Source organism: Sciurus carolinensis, chromosome 6 (assembly GCF_902686445.1).
Source record: "Sciurus carolinensis chromosome 6, mSciCar1.2, whole genome shotgun sequence".
Lineage (NCBI taxonomy): Eukaryota > Metazoa > Chordata > Mammalia > Rodentia > Sciuridae > Sciurus > Sciurus carolinensis.
In genome coordinates, this window is record NC_062218.1 from 79,296,183 (window position 1) to 79,317,213 (window position 21,031).

Genomic DNA, 21,031 nt, shown 5'->3' on the forward strand with positions numbered 1-21,031 from the left:
TTCTCACCAAAATTTTTCATAACTTTCTTAACATTTTCCTCGTTGTATTATAATCATTGGCTTATATAACCATGGGCCCCATCAGGCAGACACTGCTGAAAAGCTCATGTTGTGTCATTTTCTTTTTATCTGCCCACTGTTTTGTCCCTCAACTTGAATTTATGGAATGAAGTATCATTTTTCCATGGGAGATACACCATAGCAAAATAATTCGACCTTTCCCTGAGATTGGGTTTCAAGGTGCAAGGGGATGGTAGGTTATGTGAACTTAGGAAGAAAAAAAATTTTAAGTTCCTTTCTCAGAATTTGATTACTCTTATAAAAAAATGAATGGTCTGTGTCAAATTATAATATTCAGTCATTGATTAACACAGAGTGGTATGAGATAGGATGCTAGATCCATCAGCCTAGACAAAGTTCAATTGCAGTAACCAAGACCTCAAAATCTTAGAGACTTGTATAACCACAAGATTATTTTTCTGCACACACTACATATCCATATGAGTTGGCTTCATGTTATTTTTATTCTGGGACTCAAGCTGAAGGAGTAGCCTTTCTGTGGACAGTTCCAATATCATGGTAGAAGGAAAAGAGATGGCAGAGCCCAGGATGGCCCTTAAAAATTCTGCTTGGAAGTGGCATGTGCCAACCAAAGTGAGTTGTGCAGCCAACATTAGTGGGCAGGGAATTACATTTTTAACATAATGCAATTTGCTATAGTTGCTACCAAAGGTAAGAAGACAGGTAGCATTATAACTACAATATTCAGGCTTCTAGAACAGCTTCTTGATGAGAGCCTAAGAAATCACAATTGTCTAACATGAGTATAAGCCATGCATCTTTTCACTTTGAGTCTAGCTTAAGTTGGAAAACTTCAAAGAAAAATTAATGACTTGAGGTTTTCATATCTATTGGTTTTATTGTAATTATGGAATGTGATAAAACACAAACATTGTAGTACTTGTGTGGCAGAATTCTGGTCAACAGAAGTGTGGAATCAATTAATTGAAGAGTATCTCAGACTGCCTACTCTGAAAATTTATTGGACATTGTGGAATTTTTTTTATATAAAATAGTCTCAATTTTTAAAGACTGGGACTTTACCTGGCTTAGGATTTGCCCTATAAAGAAAAAGACCTGTACTGAAGCATTTTTAGGTGTTAACCCTATCACCAAGAAAAGTAACTCATATGCTACTGGAAATAGTTGGTGAAGCACACATTTCTTGGAGTTGTATCTTCATCACAGAATTTCTGACATTTATTTAATATTTCCTTCTTGCATGTAAGTTAATGAAAATAGATACCTCTATTTGTATAGCCAACTCCTGTTGGCAGGTTTTTACAATCCCGGAAGAATTCTTACTTTGTGAACTCCTTTTAGGATCTGCAGAGTCAATGTCTTTAACATGGTGAAGAATTTCTTTGCCAAACAAACTTTCGGGCAGAATAAAAATCTTGGCACTCTGGGCTCAGATGGAGCATCTGTGATGCTTGGCAACACATCTGGTTCTGCTGCTTTGGTGAAGAAACATTCTTCTCATCTCAACATGCAGTGGTGTCAGCCGGTGTCAACGACTCTGCCAGCAATCCTGAAAAAATCGTGTCTATTTCTCTGTATGTTGTCAACCTCCTGAGAGCCAGGGCTGACACTCTGCTATTTCAAGAGTTTTTGTCAAGAAATGGGAGTAGAAGAGGAAGTTCACTGCTGCAATACAGAAGTTAACTAGCTTTGCAGAGGACTGTCTTGCAACATTTGATTGGCATTCAAATCAAACTTCTTTTCTTTTTTGAGGCAAAGGAAACCCAACTATCAGAATAAACTAGCCAGAAAGAGTTCCATTCATAGGTTAGATTTATTTGATGAGTATTCTTGCCAAATTATCCAGGTAAATCTTTCTATTTCAATTACATTAGCCCACCTGCCACTCTAGAAGAACACATGGCGGGCAGGGGGCACAGATATCTTACCCCAAATTTTCAAGACTGGAGAAGTGCTTCTGCAAAGTAGAACAAGAAGTGACAAAGCTGTCAATTTGTTTAGAGGTATAAACCTGCCAGCAGCTAGAATCACAAAATAACTCTTAGAAAGCTAATTCTGCCTCCACTGACCTTAATGTAGAAACAAAAATATTTAATCCCCTTTCAACGATGAAGCATTAATGATGCAGACTTTTCAAAACACCATCTCATCAAAGTCCTATGAATTCAGCAAGAGTTTTTGGAGAATTCTAGGACTCCTCATCTAATAAAGCCAGAGCATGTATTTTTGTTACTATTTTCTGTTGCCAAATTGGTGTTTCCAGGACCTACTGCCATGAAACTGAAAGGTCATAAACTGTCAAAGATAACAAGTTCATTGTTGCATCAAAAGCCCTTCCATAATATCAAAATCAAGCCAAGCATCAGGCTTTTTGTAGAAACTTACTTTTGAACACAATTTTTTACTTGAGAAAAATTTGAATTTATCTCAGGTGTTTGAGGAAATAGGCATTTATGTCAAGAGGAAGATGGTGAGAGCAATAAAAATATACCTTTATAAAGATACTTTGGTTCCTAAAAAAAAAAAATTCCATTTCCATGGCAGCAAAAATGGCATTAAAAAGTGTGTGTGTGTGTGTGTGTGTGTGTGTGTGTGTGTGTGTGTAATTTCTTCTGGGGAGTAAGTCTGTAAATTTCTTAAGATTCCCAAAGGATTTGTTACCTACATGTGGTAAATAACTACTGCCCTGGAGTTTGCATGGTGAAACAGTTTAAGGAATAGAATGAATGTTGTGAGGAAGTGACATTCTGTTGAAAATTGAAGTTAACCACGACTTGCCATTCCATTCACCAATTCATAACTTAGGCTCCTAAATAGGAAAGTTATCAAGATGGGCAATATCCCAATCACATTTTTGGGTGAGTTTTTCTGAAATAAAAATTAAGGCAATTTGGATAAAGATATTTGTTTTGTTAGATACTGTTTTTACTTTCCATATTGAATGAAGAACTGTGTGGCCATATTTATGTAGAAGATAGGACTAAATTAGGAAGGAAAAATTAGGAGCTCACACTAGTGCTATAAAATACACTGCTTTTGGAGCAGTATAGGAAATTCAGTTGGAAGGTACCTGTAATAGTTCACTATTGCTACTCTAGTGAATTACCATAAACCTAGTGGCTTAACATATATTTATTATCTTACAGTTCTGTAGTTAAGTCTAAAATGGGTCTCACTGGGCTAAATACAAGATGTGAGCAGGGCTGCATTTCTTCCAAAGACTCCAGGGGAGAATCCTTTTCCTTGTGCTTTCTATCTTATAGAAACTGCCTACATCTTCTTGGCTTGTGGTCTCCTTTTTCATATTCAAAGCCAGTCACAGCAGTCCCTGGCCCCCCAACCCTGCTCCAGCCTGTTTGTGTTTTATCGATGCTGCAATGATCAGTCTTTGACCACGTACTTCCCTGGAGGTTAACTTCTACTCCTTCCACAGCTGCTTCTTGGTCTCCAGGGTTTCCTTGTGCTCACTGAGGCTGTAGTGCAGGCATGTGCTTTCTTTGGCAGCAGATTCTTCCTGCCTTGTAAAACACCTCAGGTTTCTCGAGCCTGGCTAGTGACATTGAGAACAAAAGCAACGACTGCAGACAGCTTGCCTCTTGGAGATCTTGGACCTCAAGCTGTCCATCACTTTGGCAACATGCAGCTGGGAGAGCCCCTTTCAGGTGGTCCAGCTGGTACAGCAACTCTTCCTTCCTGCTACAAAGGTCCTGAGCCTTGATCTTGGCCATAGCTGCACAAGTAGCCATCAGCTGCCACCTGCTCTGATGTCCTCTCCCTCTTTTAAGGACACATGTGATTATATGGGCCCACTCAAATAATCTAGGATAATCACCCTATTTTAAGGTCATCTAATAAGCAATCTCATCCTATCTACTGCCTTAATTCCTCTTTTCCATGTCGTGTGACACAGTGACAGGTTCCAGGGATTAGGACATGGACATTTTTGGTCTCACTCCACCTACCACCCACCCCTTAAGATAAATGAGTGTTCAGAACAATGAGAAGTAGAAACCTAGAAGTAAACAGCCCCCAGCCGGAATGGGAGGTTTTCTCTTATCACACTACCTAAACACTTAAAGATCTTGTCTGAGGCTGCCTGTGGTGGTCCACACTGTGATTCCAGCTACTTGGGAGACTGAGGTAGGAGGATAGCAAGTTCAAGCCTCAGCAACTTAACCAGATCTGTCTTAAAAATAAAGGGTGAGGAGGTGTTTTTATACTTCTAAGTTGTGCTTATTTAAGATAGAGAGCCCTTGGGTTTGATCACTAGCACCATCAAAAAACAAACAAACAAACAAAACCATTGTTGGTGGGACTGCAAATTGGTACAAACCACTCTGGAAAGCAGTAAAGAGATTACTCAAAAAAACAGAAATGGAACCACCTTTTGACCCAGTTATCACTCTTCTTGGTATATACCCAAAGGATTTAAAATTAGCATACGACAGTGATACAGACACATAGCAGCAAAATTCACAACAACTAAGCTACAGAGCTAAACCAGTTGCCCTTCAATGTTTGAGGCAATTTACTTCCATAGTTTACCCCATGCCTGAGGAAGCCTGGGCTTAAGGAAGGGTAAAGATGCCACGTCTGGAGTCAGGAAATCTGAGTCTCAATGACTTTGCCATTTATTGCCTGTGTCACCTGTGATATTTATTTGGGTTGAACAAGTTTCCCCCTTTTTTAAAAAAAATTTTATCTGTGATGGTGGGGACTGAACTCAGTGCCTTGCACATAGTAGGTAAGTGCTTTACCACTGAGCTATAACCCTGGTCCTCAGATACCTCATTTTAAAACAAGGTGGTTGAACTGGATTGTATCTTGGGCCCCCTCTAATTTTAGTATCCCTATGATTTGAGTGAAGTAGACAGTTTCTATAAACTTGAGATCAGTGGCCTATTAACCCAGTGGGCTTAAGCACCAACAAGTCCCCAAAAGAGGGATGGATCTTTTCCCACCTTTTACTAATTTTATTCTTAATACTCTTTCCCAGAAGGGAAAAACAAGGGGAAAGAAATGACCCCTAAGGTTCTCTGCCCAATCACCTCTGGCCTCAGATCAAAAGTAGATAATAAGAAAGTGGGAGTTATTGATTTTACCACCAATACACCTACTGTACATTTCAGCTTATCTCTCTGCAATGAGATGCTCCTATCTTTAAAAGAACATGTTTAGGCAGACTGGCTTGCCTCTTTTATTTACTGTAGGAAAGCTGTGACACAGCCTAGAAACAATACATCCAAGGAACACAGATGGTTCCATTTTCACACCAGAGTATGGGAGGGTCTATGTGGTTGTGGTAGACAGAATTCTAAGATGGAGGCCAAGATTCCCACCTCCTAGTCTATAAGTCATGTATGATCCCCTATTCTTATGTTTCGGGGTAGGTTTAGGAGTATGATGGGATAGTCATTCCCATGATTATGTTTCATGGCACAGCTGTCTTTAAGAAAGGGAGATTATCATTGTTGGGGCTGGCCTAATCCAGTGAACTTGCCTCTTCTTGAAGGAGTGTTGAAGCATGGGAGAGACTCAACCCAAGAGAGATTGTCCAAGGATGAATTTAAAGATAGAAGGTCCACAGAAAGTGGGTAGGAACAGAAAACAAGGACTTTCGTCCTTCCACTGAATTCTACTAATAACCTGAATGAGTATGGGAGTGAATTATTCTCCAGATAAGAACTCATTCTGACATATTTTGAGGGAGAGAGCCCAGTTGGCTGTGCCTGGACTTATGACCTACTGAACCAAGATCTTAAAAACATGAGTTTTACACCTCTAAGTTGTGCTCATTTTTTTATGTAGCTACAGGAAAATGGATAAACTAATAGTATTCCGGTTAAATGTTCAACTTAAATTTTTTTTCAAAAGTATAGTTTTTCTTGTTTGCTCTTTTCTGCCTTTCTCCCAAGCCTGATCCATTTCCCTATCATGCAGTTATTTCACTGAATATAACTGGAAAATGCAATTTTGTCAGATTAAAATCTTCTCTCATATCACTTAGAATTATCTCTTTCTCCCCCTCTCCCCGCCCACAGTTGATTTAAGATGCAGAGATGTATGAATGTTGGGTACATTATATACATGTTTGGGCTGGAGAATCAAACCAGAAAACACAGACTTCAAGAATCAAAGCAAACAATCTGTATATTTTGAAGGAACTCAGATATGTTTCATTCATTGCATCTAGTTATCTTGAAACACAGTAACCTTGACATAACCGTTGAAGAAAAAAGAGAAGCAATGTAAGCATAAATGCCTGAACATTTTAATATCTTTTATCAATAAACATTACTAGAATGCCATGCATTTGAATTCATGCTTTTCCTGAGGGAAACCTTCATTCTGTCTTCTCTTCCTGATGTTGCAGCTGGATCTTATTATAAGGGTAGGATGCACCACAGGAAGCATGCCTAAACTTTTTAAACTACAGAAGGCAGAGCTTCATTAGTTATAGGTCTAGATTATGCAGAATGACCACTGTATTATTACATATAGTGTGGAGAAAAACACTATTACATGACTGTTGTTAACTCCACCTAGGTGATTTAGTTCAGCCTTATTTACTTAGATATTCTGTTAACCACAAAGGCAGGGTTTGGAGTCAGGTCAAAAATCAGATCAAATTGACTTTGTGGTTGATGGTTGAGAGAATGCTCTATCACAAAGGGAAGTGAAAACATAATATGATGTCTTCCCTAACATTAAATTCAGAAAAAATGTCATCTCCAGCACTGCTAACACTGTTAACACAGAGCTACTGTAGTATATTATGTATAATGCAGATAAGTAAACATATTAACAAGTCAATGATTCATGACTAAGACTCACCATTTTAAATCCATATTCTCTGTGAAAATTATGGAATTGTATTAAAAAAGAAGCCACCTAATTTTAGATTTAGGCAAATGTGGACAGTGGGTTTTAGAATGAAGAATAAGTCTGTAGCCATAAACCATCACCTGAATAATGATATCTTTTAATGAAAAGGAAGAATTTGAGAAAAAAATACTTAAAAGGTCAAAATCTAGAAAAACTTCAAAATCTGGAGATGCAGGTAAATCACAATTTAGCTTTTACCAACTTCAACCAAAGCTTTCCCAGGTGCTAAAGTCAGCACTGAAGAAAAGCTATTACAAAGCTATTATGTGAAGTAATTGTAATCTTCGCCTGCTTCAACTTCTTATACCTGTGTCTTTGCCATGTACATAATTATGCTGAGGGAAAACACTCCAAGCTCAAATGAGATAAAGGACTTCAGTTTATGCCCGCATGGACCTTGTCAAGTAGCCAATGACTCGCCTTTCATTGTGAGTGACTAATATCAATGCTGGCTCTAAAGAAAGACACTTTTCATAATCGCCCAACAATCTGCTAAGTGAAAACATATGGATGGGCTTAGGCAAAGCCTGCCAGGGGTCTTTGCTGAATGGAAAACAGGTGCTCTCATTCTGTGCCATGTAATACCCCATTTACCCCCAAGTCCAAAGGTTATAGGACTAATAGCTGCCTCGTGGTAATCAGGGAAGTCAAGACACTAGCCCTGCTGAAACATCTGGGACATATTTTACATACTTGCAACATATGCTTCAGGTTCAATTAACATGAGGCTTTGGCACATTTATTAATCTTTTTTACTTTTATCCTATAAGAGGACCCACTGACCTGACCCCACTATTATACCATATGAGAAAACAGAGAAATAATGAGAGCTAGAGGTCAGTACCTGCTCGTATGGTGAAAAACACATTTGTTTTCTTATGAAATTCCATTACGCATGACTCTATACACAAACTTTAAATAGAGGAACCAATGAATTTTTTAAAATAGGAAATTACCCTTCTCCTATTCAGACACATGGATAGCCAAGACTTAGCAACACAGTGCCGTGTGAGCCAGTCAAGGGATGGAAGCCAGTTAATGGAAACTTGCAGGATCCTTTCACATTTCCATTTCTTATGGTAGAAAACCTTTTATGTTTCAAGACATCCACTCTAGGATTCTTTCCTCTATTATTCAAGAGTTTAAACACCTAATGTAAATTACTACATTTGAGATTTTTGAGATAAGATTTTAATGCTGATATTGAATTATAGTTGAGAAAAAGAAAAACTCTATATTGTCCAAGTAAAGAATCATTTAGGGAAAAAAAATCAGTGCACATTTTTTTCAGAAGGAAAACACCCGTTTGTTGGCACCTGGTACAGAAGAAGACAGCTGAATTCACACAGTAATCTAAGCACTCACTTTCAATCAACTTTGGTAACTAGATCTGAAAATGTGTTAGAACCAGGGTGTCAATTCCAGACAACCATATACTAGATTACAATAGATGCTACTCCAGAGATTTGGAGTTGTTTCCCCCTCACATGTTCCACTTGACATCGATGTTTCGGTGAGCTGGTTAACTAGGTGTGTATTTGTTTCCCAAGCCTAACATCCTCTCTGTTAAAAAAAAAAAATGACCATAAAAAGGAAGATTAGAGGTGTAGAATATCAACAAACTGGCTAAAAATATATAGGGTGACTTCAAGCAGGGACATTGAAGTACTAGACTTCACCAAGGGTTTCCATTTATTAACATTTCTGGGGAAACGCCTGCTGCTGGGATGGATCTTTATGGTGGCTTTAATAATAAAGCAGCAACAAGCAAGGGGAAATGGCCATAAATGGATGGCAGCTCAGTGTTTATCAGCAGAGAAATGATGATTCAGAGCTGGCATGTTGAGTTAAAATACAAGCTCTCTACAGCTCCACAACTGACCTTAACAATAAATCATATCATTTATTGCCAGAAGTGTATGCTCATGTTATTTAACATTAAAAACAAGCACATATGTGTTTTCTGCAGGAAGGAGATTTTGTTAGTTTATGTTTGATGATGTTGCTAATAACCAAATGATGTACAGAAGAAAAATTTCACATAAAAGCTCTGTCAAAAATGTTTGAAATAGCATTAGAAAGAAAGGAAGAGAAAAAGCCCAAGCGTGTGTGTTTATTTTCCTTCAAACACTGAATATTATTCAAGAAAGAAGTCATTTGTGAAGTTAACTAACCGCTGTGATTTTTTTTTTTTTTGACATCTTTAGTGCTTGCTTCCAACACAAATTCTTATGAGGACATACCTGCACATCTCTACTGGAAACAAAGGTCAAGGGCATAAATTGAGATACGATGTTTTTCTCCTTTGAAAATTTTCATTGCTTTACGATAACAGAAGTCAGATTCTGGCAAAGGTCAAATCTGGTTTTATTTGCCAAACAATGTGCAAATAATTAATGATATTCTCTCTGTGCCTCTGATTTCACCTTAAGACTTTTTAGATTTTTAGGTTTAGAAATGACAGAGGTCATGATGTAACAAACGGCCATAGAAAACTGTTCTTCCAATACCAACCACAGCTGCAGTGGTGCAAGGTCATTCTAATTCTTTCCCCTAGCTGTCCCTTCTCCCCAGGGGACAACCAATCCAAGCAGTCCCAGAAACTAGCTGTTATTTACTACAGTCACCCTCCCCAAGTCCACCAGCAATCGAAGTAGGAGCCTTGAGCCTGTCTGAATGGAGTTCCCTGATGCAGGAACCGTGGGGCCATTCCAAATCTAGACAAGGCCACTGAACACAAGGGTTATTTAAATGTCCTGAGCACTCCCACACACATGTTCTTTTGCTGAGCAATTCTCTGAAAATTACAGATGACAATATTCATGTTCAACTCATGCAAGACTGCTGATTTTTTCACTCCCCTCTTCCTCCAAAGCATAGACTGATTTGTAATACTCAAGATAGGACAAATTTTTGCCCTTCAAAAACAGTTGTCACTGCTGTTATCTTCACAAGAGCTATCAAGTTCCAGACAAGCTGAATTTTTTTTTTTTTTTTTTTTTTTTTTTTTTTTTTTTTTTTTTGTTCCTGGCAGAAAAATATTTGACCCAGCTCTGGACAAAAGCGAAAAGGATTTATAGCCCTCTCTCCCTCTTTGCAACATGCAGTGGCATTGTTAGGATGATAAACAGCACTGTCCAATTTTCTGGACTCAAACACTTCAACTCCTTTTTTAACTGTCTGTGAAAACAGTGTCATGTCTACATTTCCCCATCCCCAGGTACCCAAGTGCTGGGAAAGATAATTACCTTGTCATCTTTGTCATCTTCTTCTTCCTCGTCCTCTAGCATGTCCTCCACTACCTGCAGACAGAAACACAAGTTGTTTTTTGTGCTCCTAAAGGAGACAATTTTGTCCTGTTATTTTGAACCCTTTGGAAATGAAAATTTTATTAACATTTGAAACACATGCACTGGAGAAGAAATGTTTGATCTAGAGATGGAGACTGGGAAAATGCTGTCTTTAATTGATTAAAACCAGGTTAACAGAAGCCCAGTCAAGAGAATCCTATGCATGCAAAATGTTTTGTGACAAAGAATGTGAAATATGTGTTAGGTAAACTAACATCAATTTGGGGGATGCTTTACATCAGGAAATCTCCTTTCTACCTATTCTGCTGTCAATATTAATCAGGCACTTTAAATTTAGAGCTAGATAACCAACTATGAAGTAGCTCTGCTATTTCTAATTTACTTTTTTGCCAAATCCTTATATTAAAAAAAACTGTTAATTGATTCATGCTGATGGTCTATGGACTAAAACTAAATGTCTTTTATAGCTTCGGTTCTTATGTATAAAGTCAACTCTTATCTCTATACTATTGATTTTGTGGATTACCTGAAAATTTCATTTTGGTTCTGTGATTTTACACAAAGATTATGAGGATGGTTAGTAAAACAAATTTAGAAATGCATTCTACAATTAAATGTGTATAATATGTGTGTATAACTCACACAGATGAATATACATATGCACTTTTTAATGACTCCTAATTCACTTACATTAGTAGAATGGAAGAGTTATTTTGAATTTGCCAAATAATTTCCTCTTGCATTGGTCAATATATAACTGCAGGCAGTAAGGATGGGATGTCATTAAGGTTTGTTTTAATGACTTTATACAATTACACAAACATACACACATGCACCCCATGGAAATAAAAAATATTAAAAAAAGCTTTTTAGGGTAAGGATCATTATTCAGGAAAGTTCCAACTTATTGTATATAACATTTTATACATTTTCTAAATTTTTATTGTGTTTTTTTTCCTAATCCAATCTGAGTATCTCTAAAGGGCTATCACATAACTGAAAACATTTCTCTCAAAGTTCATAACTTTGGAAGATAAGGACAACTAGCCCTCCTTTCAGGTAACTTTTTGATATAAACAGGGATAGCCTATAAATAAAAACTTCGATCACCAAGATGGTATTATGCAAAGAATTGGATAAACTGAGATGACATATCTGGATTCTCAATGATTCCTAATTTTTTTTTAAATATCCAAAAAGCATTCAGTGATTTTAAATAACCCAAACACAAACTTCCACGTCTCATGAACCAATATAAAATTAAACTCCCAAAAAACAATGACATTGTTTCTAATTTAATGTCATACTTAACATCTTCCATTAAATGGTAGGATTTTGTGACCTTTTATTTCGATATTCAGCACTTCAAAAGAATCACAGTAGCCCAACATACTGTTTCCAATGTGTGGTGAGAGCTTATACAACTTTGGGAACATATAAAGCAATGTAAATTGTGGTTGACCTAAACAGGAAAGATGAACTCTTGATATTCTAACTATTTTCAGCCACTCCATAAGTATTTATTATAAACCCCTTTATCCAAGGCACACAGTTCTAGGTAATATGGGAATACAAAGAGGAAAACACACAGGTACTTTGTCTAGCCTCATATAGATCCCGTGGAATGTAAACGGGGACTAGCAGATAAGCCATCATGTTAATTTTTAAATTTCTTTAACTTGAAGTATGTGCATCACAAATAGGCAGACATCAATACTGACAATGTATAATTGAGGAGATGTATGCCAGGCTATTCCTTAATGGGCTATTTGTGATGGAGGTTTAAAAAGGAAAAAGCAGTCACAATGTTTTGATACATTATGTTTCATCAAAAGAACTCATCTAAACCTTAATAGATTTTTAAAAAAATCATTATTTTTTACCTCTAATAAAATTATCTTTAGGTGCTGGGTGTGGCAGCACTCTCCTGTAATCCCAGTGATTTAAGAGGCTGAGGCAGGGAGATTGCAAATTTGAGGCCAACCTCAGCAACTTAGTGAGACCCCATCTCAATACAAAAGTTAAAAGAACTGGGGATGCAGCTCAGTGGTAAAGCACCCCTGGGTTCAATCCCCAAGTACACACACACACACACACACACACACACACACACACACACAAATTATCTTTACAGTTTTAGATTTAAATGGAGTTTTTTTTTATTGCTAAAACTCTCTATGCAGTCATATCAAATATGTCAAGGAAAATAAAATATACTTTTACTCCTTTTATTCCTCTGACTAAACTCAAGCAGTATAGCTAGTTATTACAAACATATCATGTACTTCCTCTCTACAGTACTTACATCCTACTGCAGGTACTACAAAGGCAGAATGATGTCAAATTGTATCTAGCAGATTGCATCATAGGTGTTCAAGAAATATTTTTTGATCTAGTGGATGGATGACTCCATCATCTATCCTTCATATCTCGGAACATGCTCTTTGGTAAAGTGCCTATCATTTATCTCACAAACCTGACTTAGCTCACTTGGAAAGACTTATATCTAATCAACTTAATAAAGGCAAATATTCAAAATGCTTTCAAACTTTTGCCTGGAAATAGAACCCATGAATATTTAATCTTTAAGATCTGGGGATATCTACTAACACCAAATTAATTTTTAAAAATTCCAAGTATGATTGAACCATAAAACAAACTACTAGCTTAATTTACATACTTTGTAAATCAGCTGTGGCTCTTATGTTCAAGTATGAGTCAAAGAGGCCTACAGAATCAGGCTCTTCATTTGCAAAACCCAAACTGTTCTTTCCCTGCACAAGTGGGTAATTGGCTACGCACAATTGCTCAACAAATGTGCAGCCAGAACCACCCAATACAACCATTTGCTTTTACATTTGGCAGAAAAGTGTTGTGTTAGTGAGAGGCCTTTGTGTTGTGTTTTAGCACTCTAGTGAGGGCTTTTCCCCTCCTCCAATGCCTCCTTAATGTTATATCATGAACATCTACAAGTGAGGATTTATAATACAGATAATTTCCCATTGATGCCTTTCAGCTGCTTCAGAATGCACCCCCCATTATATTTTTTTCAGGTGAAGTTTAAGCTGCCTTGAAAATGGAGATGATAAAGCCCCTATCATCTGATTAAAGTCCAAGGGGATCATGTATGTAGAGTACTTAGCACAGTTCCTGTATCAAAAGAAGTTCTCAAAATATTAGCTATTGATAAAATAACATTAACTTAATATTTCAATACTAAGTTTTGGAAATTAAATTACATCTTTTTTTACCTGGGCAGAATATATTTTGTCCTTAATGACAAAATTCTGATTCATGTTCTCACTGAAAAACATATAGAGGCACAAGGAGAGGTATGGGTAAAGATTCCAAATTAAATGATGATGCTTTTACTACTAGTCTTCAGGCTTTGGTGACCCAGCAAAATGGACAGCTCTGAGAGCAAGAGCCTCTCAGAAGATGAGCTTTAAGACTTGAGCTCCAGTCAAATGCAATGGACATAGAAACCACAAACTAAGTTTTTACAAACAAACTGTGTAGGCCTGGGGATGTAGCTAAGTGGTAGAGCACATGCCTACTGTGTGTGAGACCTTGGGTTCAATCCCCAGCACTGAGAAAGAAAACAAAAACAAAAACAAAACAAACCAGTATATGTCACAGAAGTGCATTTAATGACTGCATAAAATGCAATCCTTCCCAGAGAACTCAAATAACACCTGCTACTTAAAAAGAGAGTACTGGAGTTTAACATTTAACTTAGGAAAACAAATAAAATACAGAAGACCTAGTCTCAAATTCCAGCCCTTTCCTCTTCAAATAAAACCAAATAGGCACTACATAGTTTTATTTTCAAATATTCCAAGTCCAGTTGCCCAAATATTTGTCAGTGATGATTTAATAGCACACACACACACAGGAACAATTTCCTTGCAGGGGGGAGATGAAAGGAGTGACAAAAAAATGCGGGTGGTAGAAAAAAATACTGGTAGAAAAAAATACACTTGCAAACTTCAGGTTTTTTCTTTTTTTCTTAAGGGGGAATATCTCAGATCAGCTCTGGAATTCTCTTTCCGAATTATGCTTTCTGATACCTTGCTTGAAAGCAAGTAGTATTAATCAAACAAAGGAAGGGCACTAGGGAAATCAGAAAGATGTAATGCAAGCAGTTAAAAGTGACATGACCTTCTGTAATGTCGCTCGTCACAGACTTATATGCCACACACTGGAGGAAGGTCTTGAAAGAACGGATTCCTGGTACTATTCCTTGAATGTAATACTAATAAAGATGACATTTTAAAAAACACACATAGACAGCCCCAAATGCAGCATGCCAACTACATTAGAGCCAAAGAATAAGCAGATAACATTATTTTAAAAAGCATAGTATTTCTTCTTTCATATTCAATATTTGCTGAACATTTGTCATTAAGATATAAAACATAATATGTAGCTATACATTTTAGAATCTAGTTTCAAAATGGAACAAAATTGCCTCTACAAAATATCTTTTATATAGTTTTTTTAATTTTGAAAGATTTAATTGTAGTCCAACACAACTTTGTGATTTGCAAAGAAATAAAATGTAATTTGAGTGAAAATGTGAATAATGATGTTGAAAATCTGAATGAAAATATGACATGTTTAGAATCATTCTATCAACGATAAATACAGATGTGACCAGAGGATGCAGTAGAGGAACATCAACACAGTGAAAGTATGATAAAAGTGGATTCAGTTAAACTTCAGGATTAAAATCACCATGTAACAGTGAACACTAATATTGCTTTTTAATCTCAATTTAGTGTGTACATTTAAACCCATGTTGACCAGAGTGGGTTAAAAAAGTCCCTGAATAATTCTTAAAGCACTTTGTATTCTGATTTTCCAGGACTATCATTTTCCACTTATTCAAATCTCTTTAAACAAATATGAATGAATAGAATCTTTGTTATATTCACCTTAAGATAAGAATTGAGTGATGTGAGGGCAAGCCCCTCAAAAGCCAGTGCTGATACAAACTGGTTTCTTTTGTATGTTTACTTTTTCCCTTGAAAATAATCTTCCAATTAAATGGATGTTCTGCTCTGTTCGGAATGAACAGTCACACAATTCAAATTGTTTTCCTAAAATACAGTCTATGAGAAAGCAACACATTTAAATTAAAGAAGAAATCATTGCTGTCCAGATGTGCAACTGCAATGTTAAAATATTAAAGAAAATTGTCACAAAAGAAGTTTCGTACTAATTTCATATTCATAGAACATCCAAATGTGTACAGATGCTTATATTTGGATACATTACAAACTAAATGCCTGCTTCCACTCTAGAGATATGGAAGAATTAGGGGAAAGCGGTATTCTTCAACATGTTTTGGAGTTCATTTGTATCATTGTGTGCACACACCACACAGAGCATGCATTTTTATGTCAGTGAATTTATTGCACGTGTAAGTATAATTTAAAATTATGGAATATCTGTGAATTGGGAAGATGCATGTAACTACTTAAATGATTTTGAATCACCTCAAGGTACCAGAGGTTGGGCTGAAGAATTTTGTGGTCAATAAGATCATTATAGGTGTACTTCTACAGGTGTTTCTTCACAACAGGACACCTGCTTCTCACAAGATTTTTGAGAAGCAACTTTTGCAAAATGAATAGTACAATTAAACTCTACGTATAATCTGGCACACATTTGTAAGAATAATAATAAGATTCATAAACAGATCCGGGATATACTGTTTTATGCAGTATATCTCAAAAGCAACTGCATGTATGATAGCTGCTTGGTTTGAGTCACGCTATTAAAGATTTGACCTTGAAGTATTTTAGCTACAGTAGTCATCAAGATAACTGAACGACTAGATGTAATAATAATTAGTGTGATAGGCTTGCCAGTGAGGTTGAATATATTGTAATACAAAAGAAGGCAGACTAAAAAGAAAAGCATTAGTACTTATTGCTAAAACACTTCCTGATTTTTACAGAGACACTCAAATACAATTATTTCTTCTTTCAGAATGCATTTCCTTGGCTCATTCTGGGAAGTGCCATGTTGTAATTTAGTCTGATTCTTAATAGGAAATGTGGCTTTAATGTGGCTATCAGATGACTTTTGATTCATGCCACTGATTACAGCCTGTATTCTGCATCATCAACAGCATTCTTATTTGCAGAATAATATGCTTTGCTATAAGGTGCAGGGACAGTAAATTTACTTCACTGGCCAGGAGTATGTATCGTTTTATTTCCTTAAGTGTCAGCTTAAAATGCAGAGAAACTCTCCCATTAAGAAAGGCTAAACAATAGCCAATATAAATTTTAAAATCAGCATAAGCATCTTAAATGAATTTCTTTTCATATTTCCTTCTCAGTATTCTTAAATGTTCTTTCTTAGACTTACACAAAGCACTGTGAACAGAATTCTAGTGTTTATTTGAACTCTGTCTCCATCTAAAGGCTTCCGAATGTATTGTATTTTTTGCTTGCAGGAAAATTCTAATCTTGTCATCTTTAGTATATCACATATTACTTTGGTTAAGTAGGAAAAAACAGGTTAGCTATTAACCTATGGTATGCTTTTTAAATAATGATACTTCCTTGAAACTCTTATTTGTCAGGTTTTAAAATAAAACTACACAAAAGGCCAAAAAGTTTAGTAGTTTAATGTGCTTTGCAAGTAAAATTAAAAGAGAACTAGACATCCCGAATCTGTTTTATAAAAGTTAATGTTGTCAAAGAAAAATGTTTTTTTTTTTTTATGAAGAACAAACAGTTCAAATAAAAAGAACAAAATTCCTTCCATAAGCCTCTATATTTGAAGCCAAATTTCTGTTTGAGGACCACAACTTTGCAACAAAAGAGGCACGAGTTAAAATGTTTCTCAAATTGAGAACAACTTTAGCTTATAAACTTTTACTTTATAAGTTGTCTAATGAAAAGTCTGCATTATTTATTTAATCCATTTTCTGCAGTGCAAGAAAAGGGAGCTGCTGTGGTCTCTGTAGGAGTGCATGTCCTGCCACCTTCTCATACATGTCCCTTGCTCTAACCACATCACATACATTTGGGAGCATTAAAGCTGCAATAGGTGAGAAATTCTTTTCCAAGTAAAGGCATAGTACATGTTCTACAGGTAATACTATACTTTGGGGACTCTGGGGATCTTTAAAGAATTTTGAAAACAGACATTTGTCTTGGAGATTAATATTAACACACTTTTGGAGCACACTGATCTATTAAGTCTGATTTACTTTTAATGAAAATTCACAGCAACTCCCTACTTAAAGCAATACGTTGGGGATTGTGGAGGGTGTAAGTGGAATGGGTCTACATTCACAAGAAATATTCTGACATTACATTGAATTTTTCCTGCTTAAAATGTTGAGGTATGAGAATATTGTGTCAGAACATTTAACTTTAAAAATTGAGCATTTTTAAATGTCAGAAAATGAAAGACTTCAGATATTTGCTTATGTCTTTTTTTAAAAAGTAGTGATAAAATATTTTTATTAAGAATAATCTTCACAAAAGAAAGAAAGCCCTAGTGGGTTTGGACCTACATTTGGACTGAAAAAAATGTGATTAATGGTAGCATAAAAGTATGAATGAAGAGAAAGTTCAGGAAACCCACACAACCCCATACAATGGTTATATCATGATATCATGAGCTTTCCATAATATTACACAGAGCTCTCTCTACAGTCTCACAAAAGCCAGCTTGGTCCACTTATCATTTCTGCTTTATGTAGTGTACTGTGTGATTGCTAAATTAGTGCATAATGCATTTATAATATTTATAGTGCCAACATTTAGTTAAATAACCTTTATGTAAGATTTATGTTGATTTTTTTTATTTCTCATTTAATGGCAAATTATGAAGAGCATGTTTCATAAAGATAATTCTCCATTTAAATTCATCAGTCCATTAAATATTAAAATTATGTTTCTGATGCAATCGAGAACAAATTTGTCCAGCTTCAGTGATTATTTGCACTCATAAAAATTAGACTTGATTAATAAAATTTAAATGCTTGATTAAGTTGACATTTTCATGTCCCATTCTGATTTATTAAAATTAGTCCCTATCTCCAGGCCTGGTATACCAGTGTCGGTTTACTTTCTCCTTTCTCTTACCTAAAACATCCTGAGTGAGGCTGTTAGGAAAGAGTATTTTACTATGAGGTTCAATGATGGTTTCAGTGAAATGCCCTACTCTGCCCATGATACTGCCTGTTTTTGTTTTTAGGCACTGTGCATGGTGAAAACATGTAATATGATAAACAAAAGAAGGTTTCTTTCATGTATCTATGGATTAAGACTTACGGTATTTCTGTAAAATTCAAATTCTAAGAAGCTTTCATCTGTTGAAGATTGCTTTTGGTCAAATTTCTTCATATGCTTTTTTTATTGATAAGAATATAGATTTTTATGTTTGTGGAACTTCCATATACATAGTAAGAGAATTCTGGACACAAGGAAACCATACTGTGGCAGTGCTTCTGTCTTTGTCTATAATCTTGAAACTAACAAGAATCACTAATGGCTGAGGGAAAACATTCTTTTCAATAGGACTTAGATAGAAACTCTTCCTGAGAGCAAGTGACTTATATAACATCTAAACCCACATGATACCCACACTGGCTTACTGTTTTATCACAATATGGTGTCTGACTCATTTATTGAGCAGCTACTACATGCTTAACACATGGTGTTGATGCTGAAATTCACAGAAGACCCCAACAAGGTAGCTAGTATCCCCATTGCAATGGTGAGGAAATTGAGGCTTAGAGGAATGAAATAAATTTGTATAGCTAACAAGTAGAAGGTTTAGGATTTAATCCCATGTCTTCCTAATTTCAAAGTTTGGGCTCTTGTTTACCATCTGGAAAAGTGCAGTGGTGACACTTGCTTTTAAAGTTGTTTTTGCTGTTGCCCATGGGAGTAGAACTCATTTCAGAATTCTGTACAGGTGAACTGATGCTCTTGTTTAAGCAATGCTGCCAGAGCATTCAGTTATTTTTAAAGTAAGTGACACTGTGTAGTAGTTATTTTCTTTTTCTTGCATGAGGAAATAAATTCAGTAACAAATGACAGATAATGCCCTCAAAGGTGTATTTTAGTTTGGTCACTGAAACATTCTATGCCACCACAATGTATAGGACAGTGAAAGGCCTTAAAGTTGTACACTCTTGACAAATGTATCTCATACAGAGCTCAACAAAACAAACACAAAAATCTCAGGGTTACCTGGTCCCTAATAATAGTTCTGATTTATAAACATTTTACATAAGCAGATAAAGATACATTATTTAGTTTCAACTTTTAACTTGTTGATGGAAGTCTTGGAATTTCTTGTCACTGCTCTGAACCAGGGACAAGTCTCCACAAATACATAAAACCTCCTGCTAACACCACCCACTATACATGCATGATGGTTGAGATTGGCAAAGCAAACTAGTCATCGGTCATGAGTTACCAGGTGCACCAGAAAGTACTTGCTTTGGGTCCTTCATCCTATCTCCCTCGCATAACATTTCTAGTAGTTTGGTGTCTAACAAAAAGATAGTGCAAAATCCTTTAGTAAGAACAAACAGAAGGTCACCAGAAATAGGTAGGACTACATATCCACCTGACACCAAACCAGTGACTATCCTTTTCTTCTCTCTGAAGTCATACTCCTCAGTTATAGAAATGACAGAATAGTGGGGGCAGAACTGCTGCAAGAACAGAGGTGAGAAAATCATTTGGCTGACATGAAAGTAGACACTGACGAACCACCAAGGTGATGAATTCACTGGACGTATGGGAGGCTTTGAGGGGAATTTAGGGAGTTGAGATTTCATGATTGTCTGTGGCTCCAGGGGTTAATTGGAACTCAAGACAAAAATCAGTCATTTATGGGATCACATACCTTCAGTTCGAAGTGGCTGAAAAAATTCATTTGGTGGAAAAGGAGCTAGGTTTTAGGAAATAAATCCCCTGTAAAAACCAAGAGTACCTCTTTGCTTTGTTAAATTCTCATATACATTTCAGAAAAATCCGAGCAAGGTGGGAAAAATTCAAAGATAGTAGGGGAATAAAATACGAGAGTAACGAGGAGTATCTTCTAAGGAAAATACCATTAACTTTAAACTCCTGTGTTTCTTTTGAGTCCTAATAGATCTAAAGCAAGAAGTGCACCTTCCATTGAGGAGATCTTTAGGAAACTGACTTTTAAAAATAGAAGGGTTTTTCTTTACATTTTTTTCTATATGAACTGACATGTCATGTACAGATTACACTCATCTTCTACCATGCTACCATTTGATCTTTCCAATTTTAAGTTTAGCTGAAGAAAGCAAAAAGACAGCTATAAACTCAAGAAGTATTAAAGGTAAACATGGATACAAGTGAAAGTCACAAACAGGAGTGAAGTGAGAACTGGGGCGACAGATAGCCTTCTTCTTCCTTATATATGCAGTGTACACAAACATATTCTACCCCCGTACTTACTATATTCAGATACTTAAGTTTTTTCTTTGTTTTTGCCTCACTAGGTCACAGACTGTCCTAGGCACAGAGTATGTCTTAATTATCTTTCTTGGAACAACAGTATGGTTACAGTTGGTAAATATTTAGTAATTTTTTTTTGTTGACCAGAAATAATTGTGCATAAAAATTAGACAGTTTTTGATGTGGAAAGAAATAGCAGACTAAAATATTTATTCAAACTTTTTTTGAGCAATAATTATGCTGCTATGTGTAAGAAATCTTGCTGTACTGGGATTAGATACATAAGTGGAAGATACGATTACAACAATAAGAAGCTGGTGA

The 21,031-nt window shown here is 36.1% G+C and overlaps 1 protein-coding gene across 11 annotated transcripts in view; it reads right to left on the bottom strand.

Moving 5' to 3' along the window:
* Positions 1-21,031, bottom strand: part of Mctp1 (multiple C2 and transmembrane domain containing 1) — a 553,559-nt gene that overhangs the window by 58,434 nt on the left and 474,094 nt on the right. For all 11 annotated transcript variants that reach the window (XM_047555772.1, XM_047555764.1, XM_047555766.1 and 8 more), the window contains one exon: positions 10,176-10,229. In XM_047555772.1, the coding sequence (XP_047411728.1) occupies positions 10,176-10,229 (54 nt within the window). The remainder of the gene's footprint in view (positions 1-10,175; positions 10,230-21,031) is intronic.